This window comes from Scleropages formosus, chromosome 22 (assembly GCF_900964775.1).
Source record: "Scleropages formosus chromosome 22, fSclFor1.1, whole genome shotgun sequence".
Classification (NCBI taxonomy): domain Eukaryota; kingdom Metazoa; phylum Chordata; class Actinopteri; order Osteoglossiformes; family Osteoglossidae; genus Scleropages; species Scleropages formosus.
In genome coordinates this window covers 2841864-2862263 of record NC_041827.1, presented here as the reverse complement: position 1 = coordinate 2862263, position 20400 = coordinate 2841864, and the positions used below count along the sequence as shown (strand labels likewise).

The following is a 20400-nucleotide window of genomic DNA, read 5'->3' as shown; positions in this document are numbered from 1 at the left end:
TCAGTAAATGGACAAGCCATCTTGGACACTTCCAGTCTCACAGGTTTGAAGTGTGCAAAGGCTGTGTGTTTCGTGTTTGCTCGTGTGATTTTAAAGAATTAAAGTTGGGAGAATGAAGCCCAAGGAGGGGACACATTGTCACCTGGTGACTCTCCAACAGTGAAGCTCAAATAGGCGTGAATAACGTATCTGAGCACCGCTGTCCTCCGACATCCTACAATATTACATAACTTTTTATGTGTTAATATGTCACATTTTAATAGCTGTGCAGTATCGATCCCTTGTCTCCCTTTGCCCATCGAGGAGATTTCTGTTCTTGATATGAGACTGAAATCGTTTGTGTTGTATACTGCTTGAGGGTGTGTACACACGGCAGGGTTGTAATGGGCTCACTTGTCTACTGTGAAGTAAAATAAAGGCTGACACAAGCTGATCTGCCGGCAGCCCTCCCCCCACCCCTTGTTCTCTCTTTCTCTCGCTTTCTCTTTGCCAGCAGAGCACATAAGTGGCTTTTCAGTAAGCTAATGATGGTGCGGAAACCGCTCACCAGGCCTGCAGTGGAAGAGCGACCTGGAAGGTAGCAGTGTTGAAGAGCATGGAGCTGTAGCCTTCAGGTTGTCGGTTCTGGACCCATAAGTGACCTTCCTAGCAGTCCCGTCCAACCTTGTCATCTAGGCGGTGATTCAAAGTCCCTAAGAGATGAGGTTTCCTCCCTTCGCTTAGTGACGTACTTGGCTCTGTGATCACGGTTGCCAAAACCGTGGGGAAATGGTAGTGGCAGGAAGGGCTTTTCTGTGACTTCGCACCTCCTCTCTGCCTCGAGTGTCTCTTCCACATTGGGAAAGCAGTGTTTGGATATCATAAATTCCAGATGGGCTTTACTGGATGTCTGCCAGTTGCTCCAGCATGAAATAGCACTTCATCTTAACTGGAGCCAAGTGACTCTTTGTAGTGATGTAAAGCTGATTTGGAGCTTTGGGGTCACATGGGGAACTTCTTACTGGGGGGGGATTCAAACCTTTATTTGCACCTTCTGTGTTGAGAATATATGCAGACACTCTTGTGTTGTCAGTGTTCGCTGTCCTTTGATTACAGTTTTTGAGTATCTTTGGAGAGATACCACTCTGTACTTTGAATTTTATGATGTCAAAGTTTGTGTTGAGTGTGAGAATGTGAACATGGTGAATTTTGTTGAAACTGTAGAGCATCGATTGTTTAACGGGTTAGGGTTAGCAGGCAACATTTTGCAGACTGGTCTGGTTACACTGCAGAGTGTAAATCACATGACTCCTACTTCCTTTAGGAGTTTATCCACAGTTTGTTGTCTACACAAAAATTGTCCCCAAGTTACATCTGCAGCTGGTAGTGCGGTGGTTAGAGCTGGTGCTTTTGGACCCGAAGGTTGCAGGTTCGAGTCTCACCTTTAGCTGTAGTCCCTGGAAGTATTTGCTTTACATTACTCAGTAAAAATTACCCAGCTGTGTAAATGAGTAAATAATTGTAAGTAGCTTAACATTTAAGTTGCTTTGGGGGGGGGGGAAAGCATCAGCTAAATGAATAAATGTGGGTCAGCAGGTAGTGCTGCTGTCTCACAGCGCCTGGCTGGTGTGAGAGAATGTGGTTCGATCCCCGCTCAGTCTGTGTGGAGTTTGCATTTTCTCCCCGGTCTGCGTGGGTTTCCTCTGGGTGATCTGGTTTCCTCCCACAGTCCAAAGACATGCTGTTCAGGTTCCCCATAGTGTGTGAGTGATGCAGAGAGAGTGCATTTCACAGATGTATGGATGAATGACCCATTGTAAGTAGTGTATCTAGCAGTGTAAGTCACCACGGTGAATAAGGTGTGTGGGCTAGTAACACTACATACTATCTGTTGTAAGTTGCTTTGGACAAAAGCATCTGCCAAGTGAATAAATGTAAATATACGTTGTACAAGTTCCTACTAGCGATTTGATGGTGTTGATCACCAATTCCTGCAGAGAACCTCTTGTTTTCAAAATTTCGGACACTTCCGTCAGGGCAACTTCTGCAGGGTATCGGTGCAGTTAAGTGGATATTGGTGAAGTTTTCAGCTCTGGACCATTGTTTGGCTCTCTGTTCCATGTCTACCAGCCTGGCTAAAGGTGACCAGGGCATCCCTGATCTGCAAGACTAATACCGGGGATTTTGTGTAAACAGCATGGGGGTATCGCCTGGTGTGTGAATGCTGTCACTCCGCATTGCTACAGATTTGTGTGTGTTACTTTGGTTGCTGCTGTTAATGTTAGTAATGAAAGAAACACTGTGCACACAGATGGACCACAGAGGTCCTTGTCTCTTCTATTTGAATAGTTTGAGCACAGTTTTCTTGTTCATTTAAAGTTAGTGTTTACACTCACTAACTAGTGTTTTGGCCACACTACATAGTTTTCAGTCAAAAGCTGGTTTTTCTCAGCACCATGTCTCCTTCAAGGTTCTTATTCCTTCCCACAGGAGGGAGTGCTGGTATGTTGCCAGGTAAAGAGGGAAGCTGAAGTCTCTCCACAGGGTACACACAGCGGAGGGGGCAGCTTGTGGGTGTAACACAGTGCAGCGGAAAATGTCAGTATGAGAGCAGAGCCAGATCCTCCGTTTCCTGGAAACGATGCGATTAATGCCCCGCCATCTCGTAGAGCACGTTTTGCTACGAGAGCTCAGCGCTGCGGCTTTTGTGCTCCTGCTGGGGGTGGTCGAGCTTTCCCATATTCATCTGCCTGCCCCTCGTTCTGCTCTGCTTCCCCTTTGGCCTGTCCGCAAGCTTGTGCTCTCACCGAAGAACATCTGGTGTGTAGTGCACGACTTTGTTCGCAGAACACATGCATGTTGAAAATCCCCGTACCTACGCCTCCTGGAAGTGCAAACACTGAAATTCTCTTATTTATATGTAAAAGAACATATTAAATTTGTGTAACTAATTGTTTTGAGTTAGAAATATTATGTGCACAGCTTTATGGTACTAGAGAGAAGTGAACCTTCTGTTCAACTACTGGTGTTACCCATAAAGTGCCTTCGCAAGGTCTCTTCTCCTTCATTCGAGTGATTTAGAGATCATAGGAGTGTTTTTGTGACTGGGCTGATTGCTCTTTATCGGACACTTAAGCTTTATTCGTTAGGATCTGAAATTAATGCAATTGAGCGTGTTCATGTTCTTATGAGCGTATTGTGGTGAACGTCTGCAATGCTGGTCAGATCGCGGCTTTGTTCACATTTATTCATTTGGCAAAATTATTCATTTCAAGTGACTTACAATGTTAAACTACCTACAGTAATTTACCAATTTGTACAGTTGGGTAATTTTCCTGGCGCAATTTAGGGTGAGTACTTTGCTTAAGGTTACTGCAGCTGGAGGTGAGATTTGAACTGGCAGCCTTCAGATCTGAAGGCAGCATCCCTAACATTACACTATGAGTTGCCTCTACTCCTATGAATGTGCTGGAATACCCAGCTCAATGCATGTGTTTTTGCCTGTCTGCCCACATTCCTGTTCAGATGTTTTGACCTTAAGCTGATGCGCCACCAGACTTTTCCTTAACGCCCCACACTCAAGGATCGCCCGCATCCAGCCGGCCCTGGAGGAGCGGATCTTCCCTGCACAGCCCGCTGTCGCCGCCGTCTACAGTGTGAGTGCTCAGTGTCTCCAGACTTGGGGTGTCTTATGTCTTTGACAGCATGCTTGTATTCAGAAGTGAAAAAAGTTGAGAGCAACATCCGTCAGATTTAGGTGTTTGGCTGAAGAATTTGTCCGTATTCCGTGACGATAGTTGCATTCATGCCACCCTGGGTGCCAGTGGGTACTGGTCGCCTTAAATTTGTATTTGGATTGAATGATAGACACGTTGAGTGTCAAACTGCCCCAGTAAACTGAGTGGTAGATTATAACTCCAATGTGCACCTGACCAAAAAAGGAGGGGGGGGGGGGGGAAACACAATTTGCAGCATTAGGCCAGAACCCAGGAAAGTTAAATCCCCCTTTCTGGATTGTGGATTGACGGATTTGGATTGGGGCTTCATGTGGAGTCTGAGCATCCCTTCCCCCCTGCCCCCATACAATTCCGGATCCTGCCTGTAATCCCCCGTTAGTGGGCTAACGCACCCCACTCCCCCAATCATTAGCTGTGTGTATAAGGAAAAGGGAGGGGATTTGAATGAATGACACAAATGAGAGTCCCACTATGGTAAGGGTAGTCAAAGGTTTCCTCACATCAGTTTGCCTGCATCAGATGTATGTTTCATTCAAAAATCGTCATCGTTTAGTAGCCAGAACCCTCGTATTGAACAATGCAGACAACGTCTCCTGCAATGGGACAGAAAAGCTCTAATACCGCTACCAGAGACCCGGGCAATGGAGCAGGGATTCCACACATGATGTGCATCTTCAGTGACGTGCCATATGTGACGACGTCTTCACCGGTGTCCAGTTATACAGCCATGCTACCAGGGTTAGCCAAGCACAGCTCTAGCCAGCAGGCCAACATGTGGTCTCTATTGAAGCCCAATATACAGCCATTCCTTTTTATGTAGTGTCACCTGCAGTTATGCCACGATGTCACTCTTTCAGCAAGGACACGTGTGCTGCAGAACCTGAAAGGAAGCACACTGAATGTCAGGAAGCCCTTAATCAATGTAAATAGAGGTGTACAGGCATTGTGGGTTAGATGTGCAGCTTTTGGGTGGCAGTTCAGGGAAGGAGCTCACTCTCCTTTTATTTCATATGAAATACACGTGTGTCCTCTAATGCACCACTGGTTCTAATCCTATGGTCACTTTGCTTACTTTAATAGCACAGTATGTTCTTGACATCTACTTTTTGTTTTGTACCTTCTCTCCATGTGACTCAGGTACCGAGACACACTGGTCCTCCATATGCTGCACATGACCTCACCAAGGGACACCCAAATCTGGCAGGCACCCCGCCTGGCCACGCCTCCTCCCCAGGCCTCACTCAGGTATGAGCATCCACAGCACTACTCAGTCACAACTCTAAGGACTTTAGTGGTTGCTGGGGCGGAGGGGGATGAGTTGGTTGTGCCTTGCTGCCAGTCATTGAATTACTTTTTTTTTTTTTTTTTTTTTTTTTTTTTTTTTTTTTTTTAATGTGTGGATCTCTGATCAGCACTTTCTCTGTCCTACAGTTCTCATAGTTGCATGCAGAGCTTTGTGTGTGTGTGTGTGTGTGTGTTTTTAATATGCATATTGTTGACGCTTGAGACAGTGTTCCTGGGGAAAAAATAGCCCTCATAGGAATTGTAAACCCTGAGAAGTTGCATTTATTCATTTAGCAGACACTTTTCTCCAAAGCGATGTACATCTTTAGAAAATACAATGTGTTCATCACATTAGCAAAAAGAAACTTGGATGCAGACGCGTGATTCTAAAGTACTCAAGTTTGTTTCTTTCCACCGTATGTGCATCTCACAGCTGCATAAAAGTTCATCCGTTAATCAACAATTTCTAATCACAAAATTGTAACATTTACATCTTTACATTTACAAGTTAAACAATTGACCATTCTTTGCAATAAACTAAACCAGGTTAGTTTTAATGTAGCCAGTATATCTAGCTGAACAGTTCGAATATAAATATTTCAGATTTTTTTAATTTATTTTTTTTGCTCCGTAAAATATGATATGGTTATTTCAGTTTGTCAGATAACTGCTTATTCAGTCATTCTCAGACAACTGAGCACTGCAGGACTGATACCATGAAATAAAATGTTGAATTTTATTTTCACCAATGAGGAAGTGGGAACATTTTAGTAATTCAAGTTCCACACGTGGTAGTTTTCTGGGATTTAGTGTTATGCTGCTGGGGGGGAAGCAAGTTGGAAAAAATATCAGAATTTGTGTGCTTAATTTGATATTGCAATCCTGTGATGGATTCAGAATCCAGATTTTTTTTTTTAAATGAAAAGCAATGTACTGTGTGAGAATCTGGGTCCTCCCTTTGTTGAATTTAACTGAAAAATTGCAGTGTTTCATATGACACACAAACCTCTGTGTGTGCATTTCATGTGTCAAAAAGACCCTGGGAATATGTGCAAGCTAACAAGTGTGACCACATGTCTAGCCGTAACGCTGCTCTGTGCTTTCAGCTGTGATCGGTTGACCATATGGCTGAAGGATTACCCCTGTTGCACCCAGTTGCTCCAGAACTAGGTGTTGCTGTTGTTTTGTCCACAGTGTGAAGTACAAGTAAACTAACAGTTCATTTACTCTAATTGAAGGTATAGTTTGAAATCCTGTATCACATTTAAAATGTATCCCATATACTGAGTGGTGATGTACTGTGTTTTTGAGGTGTAGGCACAGTGGGCATTGCTGGTGAGTGTTTCATCTGCCTCTCGTGCTTTATGCCATGAAGGGTGTGTGTTGGGGGGGGCGCGGTGGTGCTCTGGGTTTGGCCGAGGCCCGGTACATGGCGGGTTTGGGGTTCGATTCTTGCTTAAGGTACCTTGCAGCAGACTGGTGTCCCGTCCTGAGTGTGTCCCCCTCCAGACTTGGGCCCTCTGTTGCTGGGTTAGGCTCCGGCTCACCGCAACCCCGCTCGGGACAAGCGGTTTCAGACAGTGTGTGTTGGTTACATTACATTTACATTCAACTGACTCTTTACTCCAAATGACTTACTGTATTAAGCTACTTATAATTATTTACCCATTTATGCAGCTGGGTAATTTTATGAGAGCAATTTAGGGTAAGTAGCTTGTTCAAGGGTATAACAACTGAAGGGGGGATTCAAACCTGCAACCTTTGGATCCAAAGGCAGCAGGTCTAACTACTACAGTACCACCTGTACCAGCTACTTTGGGGCTATACACGTTAGCTTTAAACATTCTTTGTTGGGAACCATCTTCTGTTACCACATTACCAAATAACTGCGGAAGGCTGTTGGCACCCCTGTAAAGCCCAGTGGAGGACACCCCACTTTTGCGGTGGGGTATCCATTTGCAACAAAATTTGGCCGCTGCAGTTCAACCTCACCTGTTGCTCTCGGTCCATCTTGAAGTGCGTGTGCGACCTTGTCTGAAATACTTGTGCTCCGTTCACATAGCGCAGTGTGCAGCAGGTGTGTCCTGTCACAGTGACTCAGCTCTTTCCTCCGAGTGCTCAGGTTTCCCCACCGTAACTGTCGCCTGCTTTGTCACCCCAAGGAGCTGTACTCTCTTCTATTAATAGTCTGTACAGCGAGCACAGATTTGTTTAGCCCCTCCCCCTCACAACCACCTTCTGCACCCCCCTTACATGAGGTGCAACTACCAGTATCATCTGCTTTGCTTTGAGTTGAGTGGTGCAGTAAAAACTAGGAACATGTTCAGAAGGGTCAGTGCTTCTTGCGGGAGTGATGGGAAATGTAGTCTTTTGGTAGTGACTTTTCATCCATGGCATTGCACTTAGCTCTCCCAGGAGAATGTCACTCTCTGTGGAAAATGTTACTCAATGCCCCAGGCTTCCCTCATCCTTGTCAGCATCCTTTTCAGCTCCAGCTGTGGGTGCTCAGTACCTCTGTTTCCCCTGAGGGTCACCATACCTGTGCTGTCTTCGCCATCTCGCCTGACTCGGTGTGCTGAGAAATGGAAAATGTGCTTAGTTGAGATGGTGTTCCTCCCAGCCCCTTCTTACCTCTTCCTCCATTCCTTCGCTCTCTTTGTCCCGGCCCCTGCCTGACCCTACCCGATCCCACCTGACCTTCACACCCTGCAGTCTCCATACTCGACTGGACAGAATGCTGGTACCGCCCCTCTGGTGTACTCACCCCAGACGCAGCCAATGAATGCACAGGCACAGAGTCGTCCGGTAAGTGCCTTGGCCTCAAACCCTCATGTTATTCAGTGGATTTGATTCAGATCTCATGGGGCTCCTGGCTGCTGTCGGATTCCTGTGCCTCTGAAACGGATCTGCAGATGTACAGTCAATTATAGACACACTTCTGAAACATTCCAGTGCTTGACACCCAAAACGGTATAAATTTATATTTATGAAAGTAGCAGCTGCTTTTCTTTAAAGCGTGCAGTGATTACTGTGCAGTGTTCAGCTGATGCTTTTGTCCAAAGCGACTTGCAGCACTAGGCGTACAGCACTGAACACTGTGGTCATTTGCCATTTTTACACCAGTGCAGTGTCATGCTGTGTCCTCACTCGCATTGTCACACACTGCAGGCAATGCAGGGGTACCAGTCCCCCTGGAACACATCCTTGGACTGATGGAGGAAATTGGTGCACCACTAGGACACTCATGAACACGGGGAAAACCAACTTTACACAGACTTAATGGGGGTCAAACATGCGAGCTGGGAGGTGTCCACGCTACCTGCGCGACCAGAAAAGAACCTGTTTCACTATGGGTAGTGCGTTTGACGTTCCCTTGTGTTTACAAAGTCACCTTAGAAGATGTTAGTGTAGAGGGTGGAAGGGTTGGGGTGGCTGCCGATAGCTGCTGTGTACGCTTGATCTGAAGGTTGCAGGTTCACATCCCACCTACTGCTGTAAGTACAAGGTACGAGCAAGGTATTCAACCTAAAATTGCTCTAGTAAAAATTACCCAGCTGTATACATGGGTAATAAGTGTAGTTATCTTAACATTGTAAGTCGCTTTGGAGAAAAGTGTCAGTTAAATTATATATAAATGCCTTATAGCAAGTTAAAAATTAAGGGGAAAACGACAGCATTGGAATTGTGATCATAAGGTTGTGTCACTGCGTGAGAAGAGCGCTATAAAAATAAATTGAATTGAAGGTTGTAGGTTCAGGTCCTGGAAGGTACCCAGTCTCTACTAAGTGTAATAATGGTGGAATTGATCAATTTTACTGTTTATATTTGAGGGGAGTTTCGGTTTAGTGGGGACAAGTTCTTGATGTTGGAACATCTGTGTTGAGGAATCCATAGGGTCATGTTTCCCTGGGTTGGAGCGCAGGGGCCCTTTGGATGGAGAAATGTTGGTCACATTCTGCAAGGAGTGACGGCTCAGGAGTATGGCAGTCCGTCACATGGCTGACACATTCCTTACAGAGCTGGTGACCTTTATACAAGAGAACGAGTTTGGGGTTGAGGTCAGGGACATAGGGATGCTCCTGCTCCTCTCACCTCTGGCTTTGCTCTCTCTCTTTCCCCCTGCCCCCGCTCTCCTACTGCCGTTGTCCTCTTCCTCCTGAACCTCCTCCCCTCCTCAGTTTGCCACAGGACCCCGACCCACCCACCATCAGGTAATGTCTAACACATCCCTTCCATGCAACCCCTCATGCAGTGTGTGTGTGTGTGTGTGTGTGTGTGTGTGTGTGTGTGTGTGTGTAACAGAGGTGTTTGCTCATTTTGCTTGAAAGGCACTGTGTTTTCTGTAGTGTGTTTGGGTTCAGATTTTTCAACCATTGGGTTATTTACCTCCTTCAGTCAGTTTAGATATCGTTTGTAGTATCAGCAGTGACACACATTATTCCTGTCTGTCTTTAATTTTGTTTCCATCTGCATTTTGGATATACTAACATTTGGCATACGGTCACTGTAGTGTGGGCTGCTGTGTGTTTATCGGTTTCCTAGTTTTAACTGGTACTTTTTTAAAAATGTATGTAGCTTACCAGTGGGCCCCCCCACACACACACACACACACACTTCTACAGCTAGTGATAGAAGTACTGTAATTGCTTTGGTGCAATGTTTATTCCTTGCCCTAAAAGAGGGTATTTGAGATGGACAGTGTGGGTCAGTGTGCAAAAGAGCATTCCAGGCAATCCTCAGTGGCGTGGAGAACAGAGACAGAATTCGGTCAGCAGAGACCCATTATATTACATTAGGTAGCATCTTAATGGATAATTTTTTACCAAAGGTGCTTTACAGAGGTGATATTGACGACATGGGTTAACAGTGCCAATTTGTACCACCGTGTGTGTGTGTGTGTGTGTGTGTGTGTGTGTGTGTGTGTGTATTAATGAAAGGGTACAGTCAGTGGATTGCTTCCTTTTCTCTTTTTTTTTTTTTTTTAATTGTTTTTTTTAAACTTTGGCTGCAGTGAGGTGTAGCTCCTTTACACAGTTGGTCACCCCGTAGCATAGAGAGTGCGTTACTCTGCTTGACTTCACTGCACTGCTTGTTGGGTGTGCTGGAGGTTTTTCCACCAGCTGCTCATCTCACGCTGGTGGGGTGCGGCTTGTGTTGCAGTGGGATCACTGAGCCTGAGAAAGCGAGTCGGTGACACTGGTGGAGCCAAACAATGGGCCGTTGTTTCTGCCAAAGAGGTGTAGTTTTTGCATCCCCCCCTCACTTGCTTCCCAGTGCTGCCACAAACGACACATTCTGATCCAACAAGTCAAATCTGTTTCCCGAGTCCTTTCACGTCCTCCGCAGCCCCAATGACATCATTCTCTTTCTGTTTGTGCAGCTCCCACTTTCCGGTGTCCACATTTGTTTGATGAGAAGCATAAATGTGGAGATTGTAAACTTTGCTGAGGAGCATTTTTCTAGTAACTTCCAAACCAGGTTATCAATGCTTTTTTGAGCTTTGCAATAAAGGGTTTTGTCACCAAAGGTACAGTTGTTATACAGAGGAGGAAACCCAAGTGCTCGTTGATGTACTGAAGGTCTCCTCATGCTTCCTCCTCCTCCTGCTTAGGTCTGTGCTCCCATTTCAGTGCACGAGTCAGGAGAAGTAGAAGGAAATAGTCTCCGAAATGATCTAACGCTGCCTTTAATGCTAAACATTTATCAGTTTTCAGGAGCAGCCATCAACACACACACACACACACACACACACACACACAGCATTTGCTTGGGCTCAGTTTTTACTGTATTTCCTGAAGCCCTAGATTTTTCTCAGGATAACCTTGAACTACTTTTAAAAGTTCCATGCAGATAAGAGTAAAGGTAATAAAGTGAACTGTATTGATTTTTTTTTTTTTTTTTTTTTTTTAAAAAGTAGCACTGAGGTCATAGAAGATGAACATACCAGTTGTTTAGGGCCAGTATATTTGCATTAATTTATTTACCTGATGCTTCTCTCTAAAGTGACTTAGTATTAAGCTTACAATTATTTTTAGGGTAAGTACATTGCTCAAGGTTGCTACAGCTGGAGGTGGGATTCAAACCTGTGACCTTTAGGTCCAAAGGCAGCAGGTCTAACCACTACACTACCAGCTCTCTTCACTATTATGAAATAGTACAGTTTAGAAACAGGCCTTCAGAGGTTGTGTGTGTCCTCACGGTACGTGTGAGAGCTCCATAAAGCCCTCCGCTCTGGCCATTGACCCTGGAACCAATTCTCCGCAGTCTGTCATTGTCTGTGATTGTGAGGATGGGAAGGCAGTGACCGGAGACAGGACTGCGGACACTGTGGTGAGACCAGGCCCTCATGTGGGCTCACTTCTCTAGGGTAGAGGAGAGCGTTCGTACCATGGGTTTCCATCCACTTGTTTTTGGGTGGAGTTCATCACTGTCCATTTAGAAATGCTTTGTGTGAGTGCGACGGGGAACCCGGCTCTTTCGCTCTGCTCCGACATTCAACAGCATGAACACCGGGGGGAGAGGGCGATTCTGTGGCATTATTTCCTCAGGAGACACACTTCCCCCTTGGAGATGAGAGCAGTAGAAGTTCCCGTGCTCCAGGTTTCACTGCCCAAACTGTGTACGCTTGTTCTCCGGGTTACAAATTTTCACATTTTTGAAGATACAAACATTTCCAAGTTTTTTTATGACATTTTCTTCTGACAGACATGACACTCTCTTAAACATCTGTCTCTTGTGGTCTTTTAAAGGGTGGAACTTTTTTTTAAATAACACTGCCTATGTGACCCTCCATTATACTTCAACTGACTCTACTTTTACCCTGCTCTTTCTTTCTTTTGTGGTGCATTATAGAGGAACACACCACTGTCTGACATGTACAAGGGGGAAGCATGAAGCTGAAATAGACATTCTGCAGACTATTTTTTTTTATGTTGCTTTTAACAGTACCTAACCCGTGAATAAATCGGGATGAATCCATACTAAGCCTTTGTTGATTGTGACGTGGGGGATGGACTTGCTGTTCAGAGTTACTCACCTCTGCTCGCATTCACATGTATAAATTGAGGTACAAGTGTACTGCCTTCCCACAGTCCTAGTCTTAGTTGAGACTTGACCAGAACCGCAGCTCTAAAGAGCACATTTTCACGTTCTGGTGCTCAGACCCAAACCAGTGTCCTTTTATTGCTCTTGTTGAGCCATACATCGATTTGAGATTCGTCATGGCGCTGTGCATGTTTGTGTGTGCGTGCGTGCGTGCGTGTGTCAGCATCTATCTACCGCACTCATCCACGTGGTTTCCTATTGGCTTCCTTATCAGCCATGCATATCTCTGGTTTCCCATTGGCCCCTTGGTCTGCCATGCTCATCTGTGTGGTTTCCCATTGGCTTCTCTCTCTTTCCTGCTTCCATATTGAAGGGAGGATTCAGGCCTATTCAGGTAATTTTAATTGCATGGCATGAACACTCTGCTGTTGAGCATCCACCCTGCCATCCAATTCCCATCATCACATCGTCATCCTTTTCCCAGCATCCTCTTCAGATGCAGGACTCCTGGACTTCTTTAGGATTTATTTCTCCTCTTTGTTTCTTGAAATGTTTCACATGTCCCTCCGCATGAATTGGGGACTGACCCCCCCTTACCCTTGCAATCTTCTTGAATGTCTACTTTTGTTTGATATATCTGGTGCATGTTATATTTTCTTACCTTATTTAAGCAGCCTAAAATATTTATCTACATATACAGGCTTTTTATGTAATTTGCTGTTAATGTTGTAAATGCCATCAAGCATTATGATTTTCTCAAGTGTCACTTTAATCTACAGTGCTGTATTGTAATGAAGATGCCTCTGAAAAAGGGTCTTCTTTGGAAACAGCCGGTTAAGGACTGTTTGTAACCTGTTGAGTCACGTGGATTTCTTCCCCAGCTGTTGAAGTTAGCACTGCTGCTCTCCAGATGTAATGCGTTAAGCACCACTGTCTCCAGTCAAATGCCTCAACTACACAAGTCATGGAGAGCAGCAATAATCAGAGGCCTTTCTGCATGACCTGCATTGACTTTACTTCCTTTTGCTGCCAAAACAGCTGCAAGTGCTGCATCAGCTGACAGTGGGTGTGATGTTTCTCTTGTTCTCTCTTACATGTGTCCTCTCTGTCTGTCTCTCTCTCTCACACACACACACACACACACACACACACACACACACACACACACGGTAAAAAGTTGCCATGAAAACATATCCAGCTGGTTGGTTCTGTTATCAGTCTTATTTGTCCCTATCCTTTGGTATTTTTTTTCCTGTTTCAGTACAATATTTACTAAGGTAAAGAGTGTAAAACTGCATAGTCCTGTTGCAGCTGTGCTCCCAGTACTATAACTTTTTAAATACTCTGACAAAGTCTAACAGAGCATTTCAGTTGCAGCACAACAGCTCTGTGTTGTAGATCTGGGTTCACATCCATTAAAAATGCACTCCTTTTTATGTTATTCATTTATCTAATGCTTATCTCCAAAGCAACTTAGTGTTCAGTCACCTATGATTATTTACCCATTTATAGAGCTGGGTGATTTTACTAGAGCAATTTAGGTTAAGGGCTCCAAAGGCTCTACCCACGACACTACCAGCTCTTCATTGTGTGCGTCCACCTACATCTTGAAACGGATGGCATGTTACTTCTCTTGCACCTCTTTGAAATGCTTTCCATTCCCTTTTGTCACTTTAATTCAATGGTAAAGGTGTGTGTGTGTGTGTGTGTGTGTGTGTGTGTGTGTGTGTGTGTGTGTGTGTGTGTGTGTGTGTCTCTCTTTTCCCTGCCTTGTTGTGTGAAGTTGAGAAACACTTTAGCAGCATGCCTACTTCTAATTCTGGCGAGAATCAGTCTCTGAAACACTCGACAGCACCTGGTTCTCATTACACAGCAGTTTTCAGTTACCCAGTTAGATGAGGTAGTTGTTTGGACGGCCCGGTATCCTTGTAAAATGGTGTCTTTTCTGGACGGTGGTGTCATTTACACAACCAGCACTACGTCTTCAGTACATCAGTACTACAGTACATCTACTGAGACAAGCAGACAGGAAAAGGAGTAAAAGCTACTTTAGCTACCGTTGACTCACAAGCAGTGTGTTTCTGCTAGATATTTCCCCTCTTTCCGCACAGGAGGCTAAGCTCAGTTCCCCAGTCTCCTGAGGACTCCTGAGTCCTGTTCACAGAGTAGGCCCAACACAGCAGCACAGTTGAGGAAGCCCATTGAATACTGTGTTGTTTGTGAACCAAAGCAGAGGGACAGCCATAGTCCAATGTATTATTCCCATCTGTACCAGCCCCCACTGCCTATTGGTTTGCTCAGGAAATATTTGCTCTGCCCTCAGTAGACGAACTATTCATTTGCATGAGTTTGGAATGAGTGGGTCCTTGTACCATCTCTTGGTCTCCAAGATGGCAGCCAGTTTAAATGGGCAAGCTTGTGTACACATCCAGGATGTTGGATGTAACAAGCTGGTCTGATCGAAGTAGCGTGTACTGCATACACACACCATTTTCTGTCTCGGCTGCCATTTAGTTTGTATCTTGAACAAATGGGCCTCGTGCCGAGAAATTTCCCTTGTTAAAACAGACCGTCCTCCATTCTTTATTGTTCAGTTTTTCCAGCAGACCCAGATGCAAACGGCACGGCCTGCGCTTCCCGGAAATAATCCCTCCCTCCGGCCTGGGTCCCAGGCCCCTGCTCCTGCTGCCGTTTACCAGTCCAATCAGGCTATCATGATGACAATGGCACCAATGCCTTTCCCTTCACCTCAAGCTGCACAGTACTATATCCCTCAGGTAAGGCTTTACACCGGTGGGAGAGTCCACTTTTCTGTGTTGGTTGATATGTTGTGTAGTGATTATGAGTTGTGAATTGTCGTCACATTTACTATGTACTGGGCAGGGTCTGTGTTTGGTTATGCTTAAGTGTTTGGATGTGTCACTGAGTCACTGCGAAACCTTCTGCCTACGCAGTACCGCCACAGCACTCCCTACGTGGGACCCCCGCAACAGTATTCAGTGCAGCCTCCTGGGCCTGGCACATTCTACCCGAGTCCAGGTCCTGGGGAGTTCCCCACTCCATACGGTGAGTCCTCCCAGGCCACATAAAGACCTTAAACTGTCCAGGATCCAGGCCACTGCCTAAGGGCATAAACAAATGGACCCAAGTCCCTGAGGCCCAGGGATTGTTCTGCTTTCTGTTCAGTCTCCTCAGTCTGAGCTCTCATTTGCACTGTTGGTTTGTTCAGGTGTAAACCAGGCACCAATTAAAATGCATACCAAGGGTTAGTTTGACACACCTGTAGTTGAGTTTTAGAAGAACATTATTTGCAGTTAACATTTTAAGCACCCAAGTTCCTCATGCACTTTCCCCTTACTTTGAGGGTTGCCTTTGTCCAGGGTGGCACATAAAGGCCTTTCATGTCTCTGACAGCGTCTTTGTTGTTTAAATGTGGAATGAAGATCATGCAAAAAGTAGATTTCATGATGTTTTATTTAAAATAGTGATTATCATATCTTGGGGTCAAATGTTGGAGGTCGTGACATGGTGGTTGTTCACTGACCACGATTTGCACAAGGGGTAGACAAGGAAGTGAGCAGGAACCTTGTCACGACCTCCAACATTTGACCCCAAGATATGATAATCACTATTTTAAATAAAACATCATGAAATCTACTGCTATGTTTCTGTAAACTGTCAATCTTGTATGTGTCGGATCAGTGAGAATGAAATGTTGTGGGGAGCGGACAGTTGTTAAAATGTTTAACTCCTGTTTTTATACTGGATTATTCTTTGTAATTCAGTGTTTTGCTTGTGGGTGTTAGAAGTGTTAATCAAATGGGGAATTAACTTGATTTAAGTTTTGCTAGTCTGTTGAAAGATTTACTAAATAATATGAACTTCATTCATGGAGCTTCAATTAAAATTTATTATTTTTTTTAATTTTAAATTATAAAAGTTTAACTTTTTTCCTTTGCCTCTGTTTAGCGGGACCCCCGTACTACACAGGGCAGACAGTGTATCCCCCATCTCCCCCAATCATAGTGCCTACACCACAGCAACCTCTGCCAACCAAGAGAGAGAAGAAAACAGTAAGTGTCTCAGCACTGCTTTGAACAGTCATTTCTGGACTTGCTGTAAAAGATGAAGACCTTTAAAAATACGTTTACCTCAGTAAATGGGTTCCCGGTTTCCAGATTTTCGGTTCTGCGGCCCTAGAAAAGCTGTACCCACGTTCACTGTCCAGACCTACTGCTCATGGTATTATGTACTTTTTCCCCATTTTTGACATAGACTTTTGCCCAAAGAAGTAGAAGTCACGAGCCAATGAGGCACAGACTTTTCAGCAATGTATGATAACCTTGTGTTAATTTTCCATTGTTTCAGTTATTTTATTAATTTTCGGAAGTTCTTGAAAAGTCCCCCCCCCCTTTGTGTACCTCAACATTTAAAAGGGGTCTCAAAACTCACGTGTTTCTGACGTTCTTTTCCCCTGATCTCATAAGTGCTCAATAAATGTGTACATGTTTGGTTTATATTTTTAACCATTTGTTTAATAATGGGAGAGTCTGTGCACAGCTACTTGTGTAATGTATACTGGTTTATACAATGGTATGGAAAAAATATTGACTGCTCAAAAATCACATCTGCTTGGAAATCTCTCCTGTTGATATGATGCGCTTTTCGTAATTTTTCTCTGAGATCTGTCATTTTGCACTTCATTCATTCAGTCCTCTCTGTTCCATCTGGTGTTTGAAGCAGTGGCAAAGGACCTCCACTTTACTCTGTCTGCTTCTGCTCTGGGGGCTATCTCAAGAGTCAGCCCTTTACTCTTCAGCTCCCTTTTGACAGTTCTATGCCAGGTCTCTTTGGGTCTTCCCAGTTTCTCTTCCCCGGGGCATCTAGCGTAGTGCTGTTTTGGGTAAAGAGGTGGGTGGTATACGACAAATATATCCCAACCATTTCCATCGGCACACTTGAAGTTTTTCTGCTATGGTGGCCATCCCTGTCCTGTTCCAGGGGTTTTCGTTGGAGATGGTGTTTGGCCAGAAGATCTCGAAATTATGTTGCAGGCACTTGGTCTGGAATACCACAAGTTTTCACTCAATAGCAACTGTGGTCTTCCAGCACTCTAATCCATATCAGAGTGGTGTTGAGGATGTTGCTCTTGAAGATTCTAATCTTTGTGGTGACGTTAAGGCCGGTGGCTCTCCAGATGGTTTAAGCATGGCAAAGGCTTGGTTGGCCTTGTTGATTCTGGTCTTAACTTCTCTGTTGCAGTTACCATCTGTTACCTTGCTGCCCAAATAGACAAACTCCTCCACGTCATCTAGTGGCCTGCTGTTCACTGTGACCGGTGTACTATTTGTGGCATTCTTTCTCATGACCTGCGTCTTCCTGGTGTTGACCTTGAGTCCAATGGTGCTGGCTTTCTCGTTGAGGCTCTCTGTCATCTGCTGGAGGTCTTGGTACCTGCTTGCTTTACAGCAGCACTACTTTGTCCGCATAGTCTAAGTCCTTCAAGACTGAGGTCAGAGTCCATTGCATTCCTTGTCACTTTCCCTGGGTGACACTTTTCAGAAGCCAGTTGATTGCCGTGGAGAACAGCACCAGTGATAGGATACAGCCCTGTTTGACTCCAGCATTCACATTGAGTGACTCTTAGTTTGTTGTGGATGACCCGGCACTCTATGTTCCCATAGATGGACTGGATGATGACCAGTTTCTGGGGAATGCCCTAGTGTCGGAGGATCTTCCAAAGTAAGGCACAGTGCAGGCCGTCAAATGCCTTTTTGAAAGTCCACAAACACCATGTAGAGTGGGTTGTTCCATTCACGAGACTGTTCAAGAATCTATCAGAGGACAAAGATAGTCATTGCAGGATCTCCCCTTCCTGAAACCAGCTTGTTCTTGGCATAGTATGGCATCCACTGTTGCTGTGATACATTGAAGGATGATGTGGTTGAAGACCTTGCTGATAAGAGGCAATAGGGTGATGTCTCTGCAGTTGTTGTAGTCCCTGAGGACTCCCTTCTTTGGCAGTTTGATGGTGATGCCCATTCTCCAGTCATCAGGGACTTCTTCCTTGTCCCAGATGTCTTGTAGGATACGGTGGGGAATACATGGCCTCTCCTGCTTTTCTGCCTTCAGCATCTCGACACACACACCCTCCTCTCCTAGAGTCTTGCTATTCTTCAGCTTGCAGATGGCTTCCTTGACCTCCTGGATTATGGTGTTTGCCATGTTTATATCCAGGTCTTCTTCTGCCTCAGTGATATCAGTGGGTGCTGTTGGGTCTGGTTGGTTCAGGATCCTCTGGAAATGCTCTCTCCAGCTATCTAGCTTAGCTTGTTCTTCTCTTATGGGTGTTCCATCCTCAGCCTTCAATGGGACATCCTGGTTCTGTCCATGGTTGCTCCATAGTTTCTTGATGATCGGGTAGACTTTTGCGTCCTTCTGTTCGGCGGCTTCCTCCGCTTCTTCGGTGAGTCTTTGTGTACCACCTTTTGTCTTTCCTCACTGCCATCTTTATTTCCGTCTCTCTCTCTCTCTGTACTGCACTGCTAACCTCCCCTTTAGCCTGGGTGACTTGCAATCCAGGAGTTTCTTCTTCCTCTCCTCTATGGCCATCCACATGTCAGCAGATATCCATTCATACTTGACATTCTTTCTGTAGCCTGTAACGGTCTCTTACTGCTTCAGTCATGGGTTTATTGAAAGTATTGATGGTCAGTGCTGCTTCATTTTGGAGGATGCTGAATCAGTTCTTCAGAGCAATGCTGAAGTCTTTCTTGACTGCTGGTCTTTTTAGCTTAGCAGCATCAAACTGTTTTCTGTTGTTCCCCATCCTCGCCGCCTTCAGCTTTAGAGTCAGATTTACCACCATTAAGTTGTGGTCACTACCAACGACAGTGTTCCACATTACACATATGTCCTGTAAGGAGCACCTCCACTTCCTGTTGAGAATGATGTGGCCAGTCTGGTTTTGGGTTTTCCCATCAGGTGACATCCAAGTCATCTTATGAATGGTATTGTGTCCAAAGAGTATGCTGCTGAAGACCAGAAGATTTTTTTCACAAAATGTGTGGTGGAGTGGACACTCCAAGCGTCCATTAGTTGAGTGTAGAAATTGTAGCTCTTGTTTTTGTTTAGTCCAAAATGGCTGTTGGAAATTCTGATGCTTTAGTGAGTCTCTCTTTCTCACATCATTGCCCTCCCAGATTCGAATCCGAGACCCCAACCAGGGCGGCAAGGATATCACGGAGGAGATCATGTCAGGAGGGAGCGGAAGCCGGAATCCAACCCCTCCTGCGGTGCGGCCCTCCTCCACCCCCACCCCACCACAGGTGAGCACTGAGTAAACTCCATAGTTCTGCTCACCACCTCACTTTCTTTCCTTATCTCCACTTGTAACAACTTGCCATTCAACCCCATAAGAAGTGTAACCACACTTGTAGTTGTGGTGCTTGCTGACATACATTCCCCCAGAATGCAATCTGATGTTTGCATTAATCTTTCTTTACAAGGATTAGATCCTTAAACGTAATGTGACGATCCATTCTGCTGGCCTGAGGGCAACAGCCTTCTTATAGATTTGTCTGTTTTCAGCGCTCTGCCAAAAGTATGGTCTTGTTAGGTTCCTAGGAGACTCCTCTGGAACGGCGGCCTGTGCTGAATCAGAGGGTGCAGAACAAAGACAGCCCATCGTTCTTGCATCTATCGACTTCTTGTTGGTGGCATGATGGATACTGCCCCCAAGCTGGGCTGGCAGCTGTGTTTTGCAGTCCCTTGACTTCCTGTTCTGTAAGCCTGGCCTCTAAAAAGTGGACTGCAGCAGATCATTTGGACCGTTCTGATCCACAGCATAAAGCAATTCACCATGCAGCTGGCCAGGCCCAAGAAAATATAGTTCAGTTGGGACACTTGTGTCTATACAATCTGTATAGGTTTGCACTTAAACACACAGTGCTGATCCATTCAAGAGTCAGGATGAAATGCTTATCTCAAATATCTGGTGCTTGTGTTCAAAATGATCCACTCTGTGTACCTGCATTAAATAGCATGAGTTCACTTATATATTTTGAATTGGTCAAATGTTCAAATGTTATATACCAAATTTTACTTCCGTTTCTTGGAATCTTTTTTAAATTTTTTTTAAATCAACATTGAGTTCCTGTTGGAAGGAGAGAAAAATAATCTGTCAAGTTATCGTTAACTTTTTTTGCAACAGTGACCCATTTATACAGCTTGGTGTACTTAGTGTAGGAATTCAGGGTAAGTATTTTGATCAAGGATACAATCGTATTAATGTAGAGTGGAGTCTGAAATGGTAACTTTAAACGTATACATCCATGTCTTTGACCTCTGTGCTGCT

At 44.9% G+C, this 20400-nt stretch overlaps 1 protein-coding gene across 12 annotated transcripts in view; it reads left to right on the top strand.

Annotated features, from left to right (window-relative positions):
• The window catches only part of LOC108918445 (eukaryotic translation initiation factor 4 gamma 3-like), a 55241-nt gene that overhangs the window by 11062 nt on the left and 23779 nt on the right, over positions 1-20400 (top strand). For 4 of the 12 annotated variants that reach the window (XM_029247861.1, XM_029247865.1, XM_029247864.1 and 1 more), the window contains exons 2-10: positions 3536-3635; positions 4854-4961; positions 7713-7805; positions 9179-9211; positions 12418-12438; positions 14639-14821; positions 14999-15110; positions 16014-16117; positions 19247-19372. In XM_029247861.1, coding sequence (XP_029103694.1) covers positions 3536-3635; positions 4854-4961; positions 7713-7805; positions 9179-9211; positions 12418-12438; positions 14639-14821; positions 14999-15110; positions 16014-16117; positions 19247-19372 — 880 coding nt within the window. The remainder of the gene's footprint in view (positions 1-3535; positions 3636-4853; positions 4962-7712; positions 7806-9178; positions 9212-12417; positions 12439-14638; positions 14822-14998; positions 15111-16013; positions 16118-19246; positions 19373-20400) is intronic. The other 8 variants (XM_029247869.1, XM_029247866.1, XM_029247863.1 and 5 more) reach the window with 7 other exon arrangements.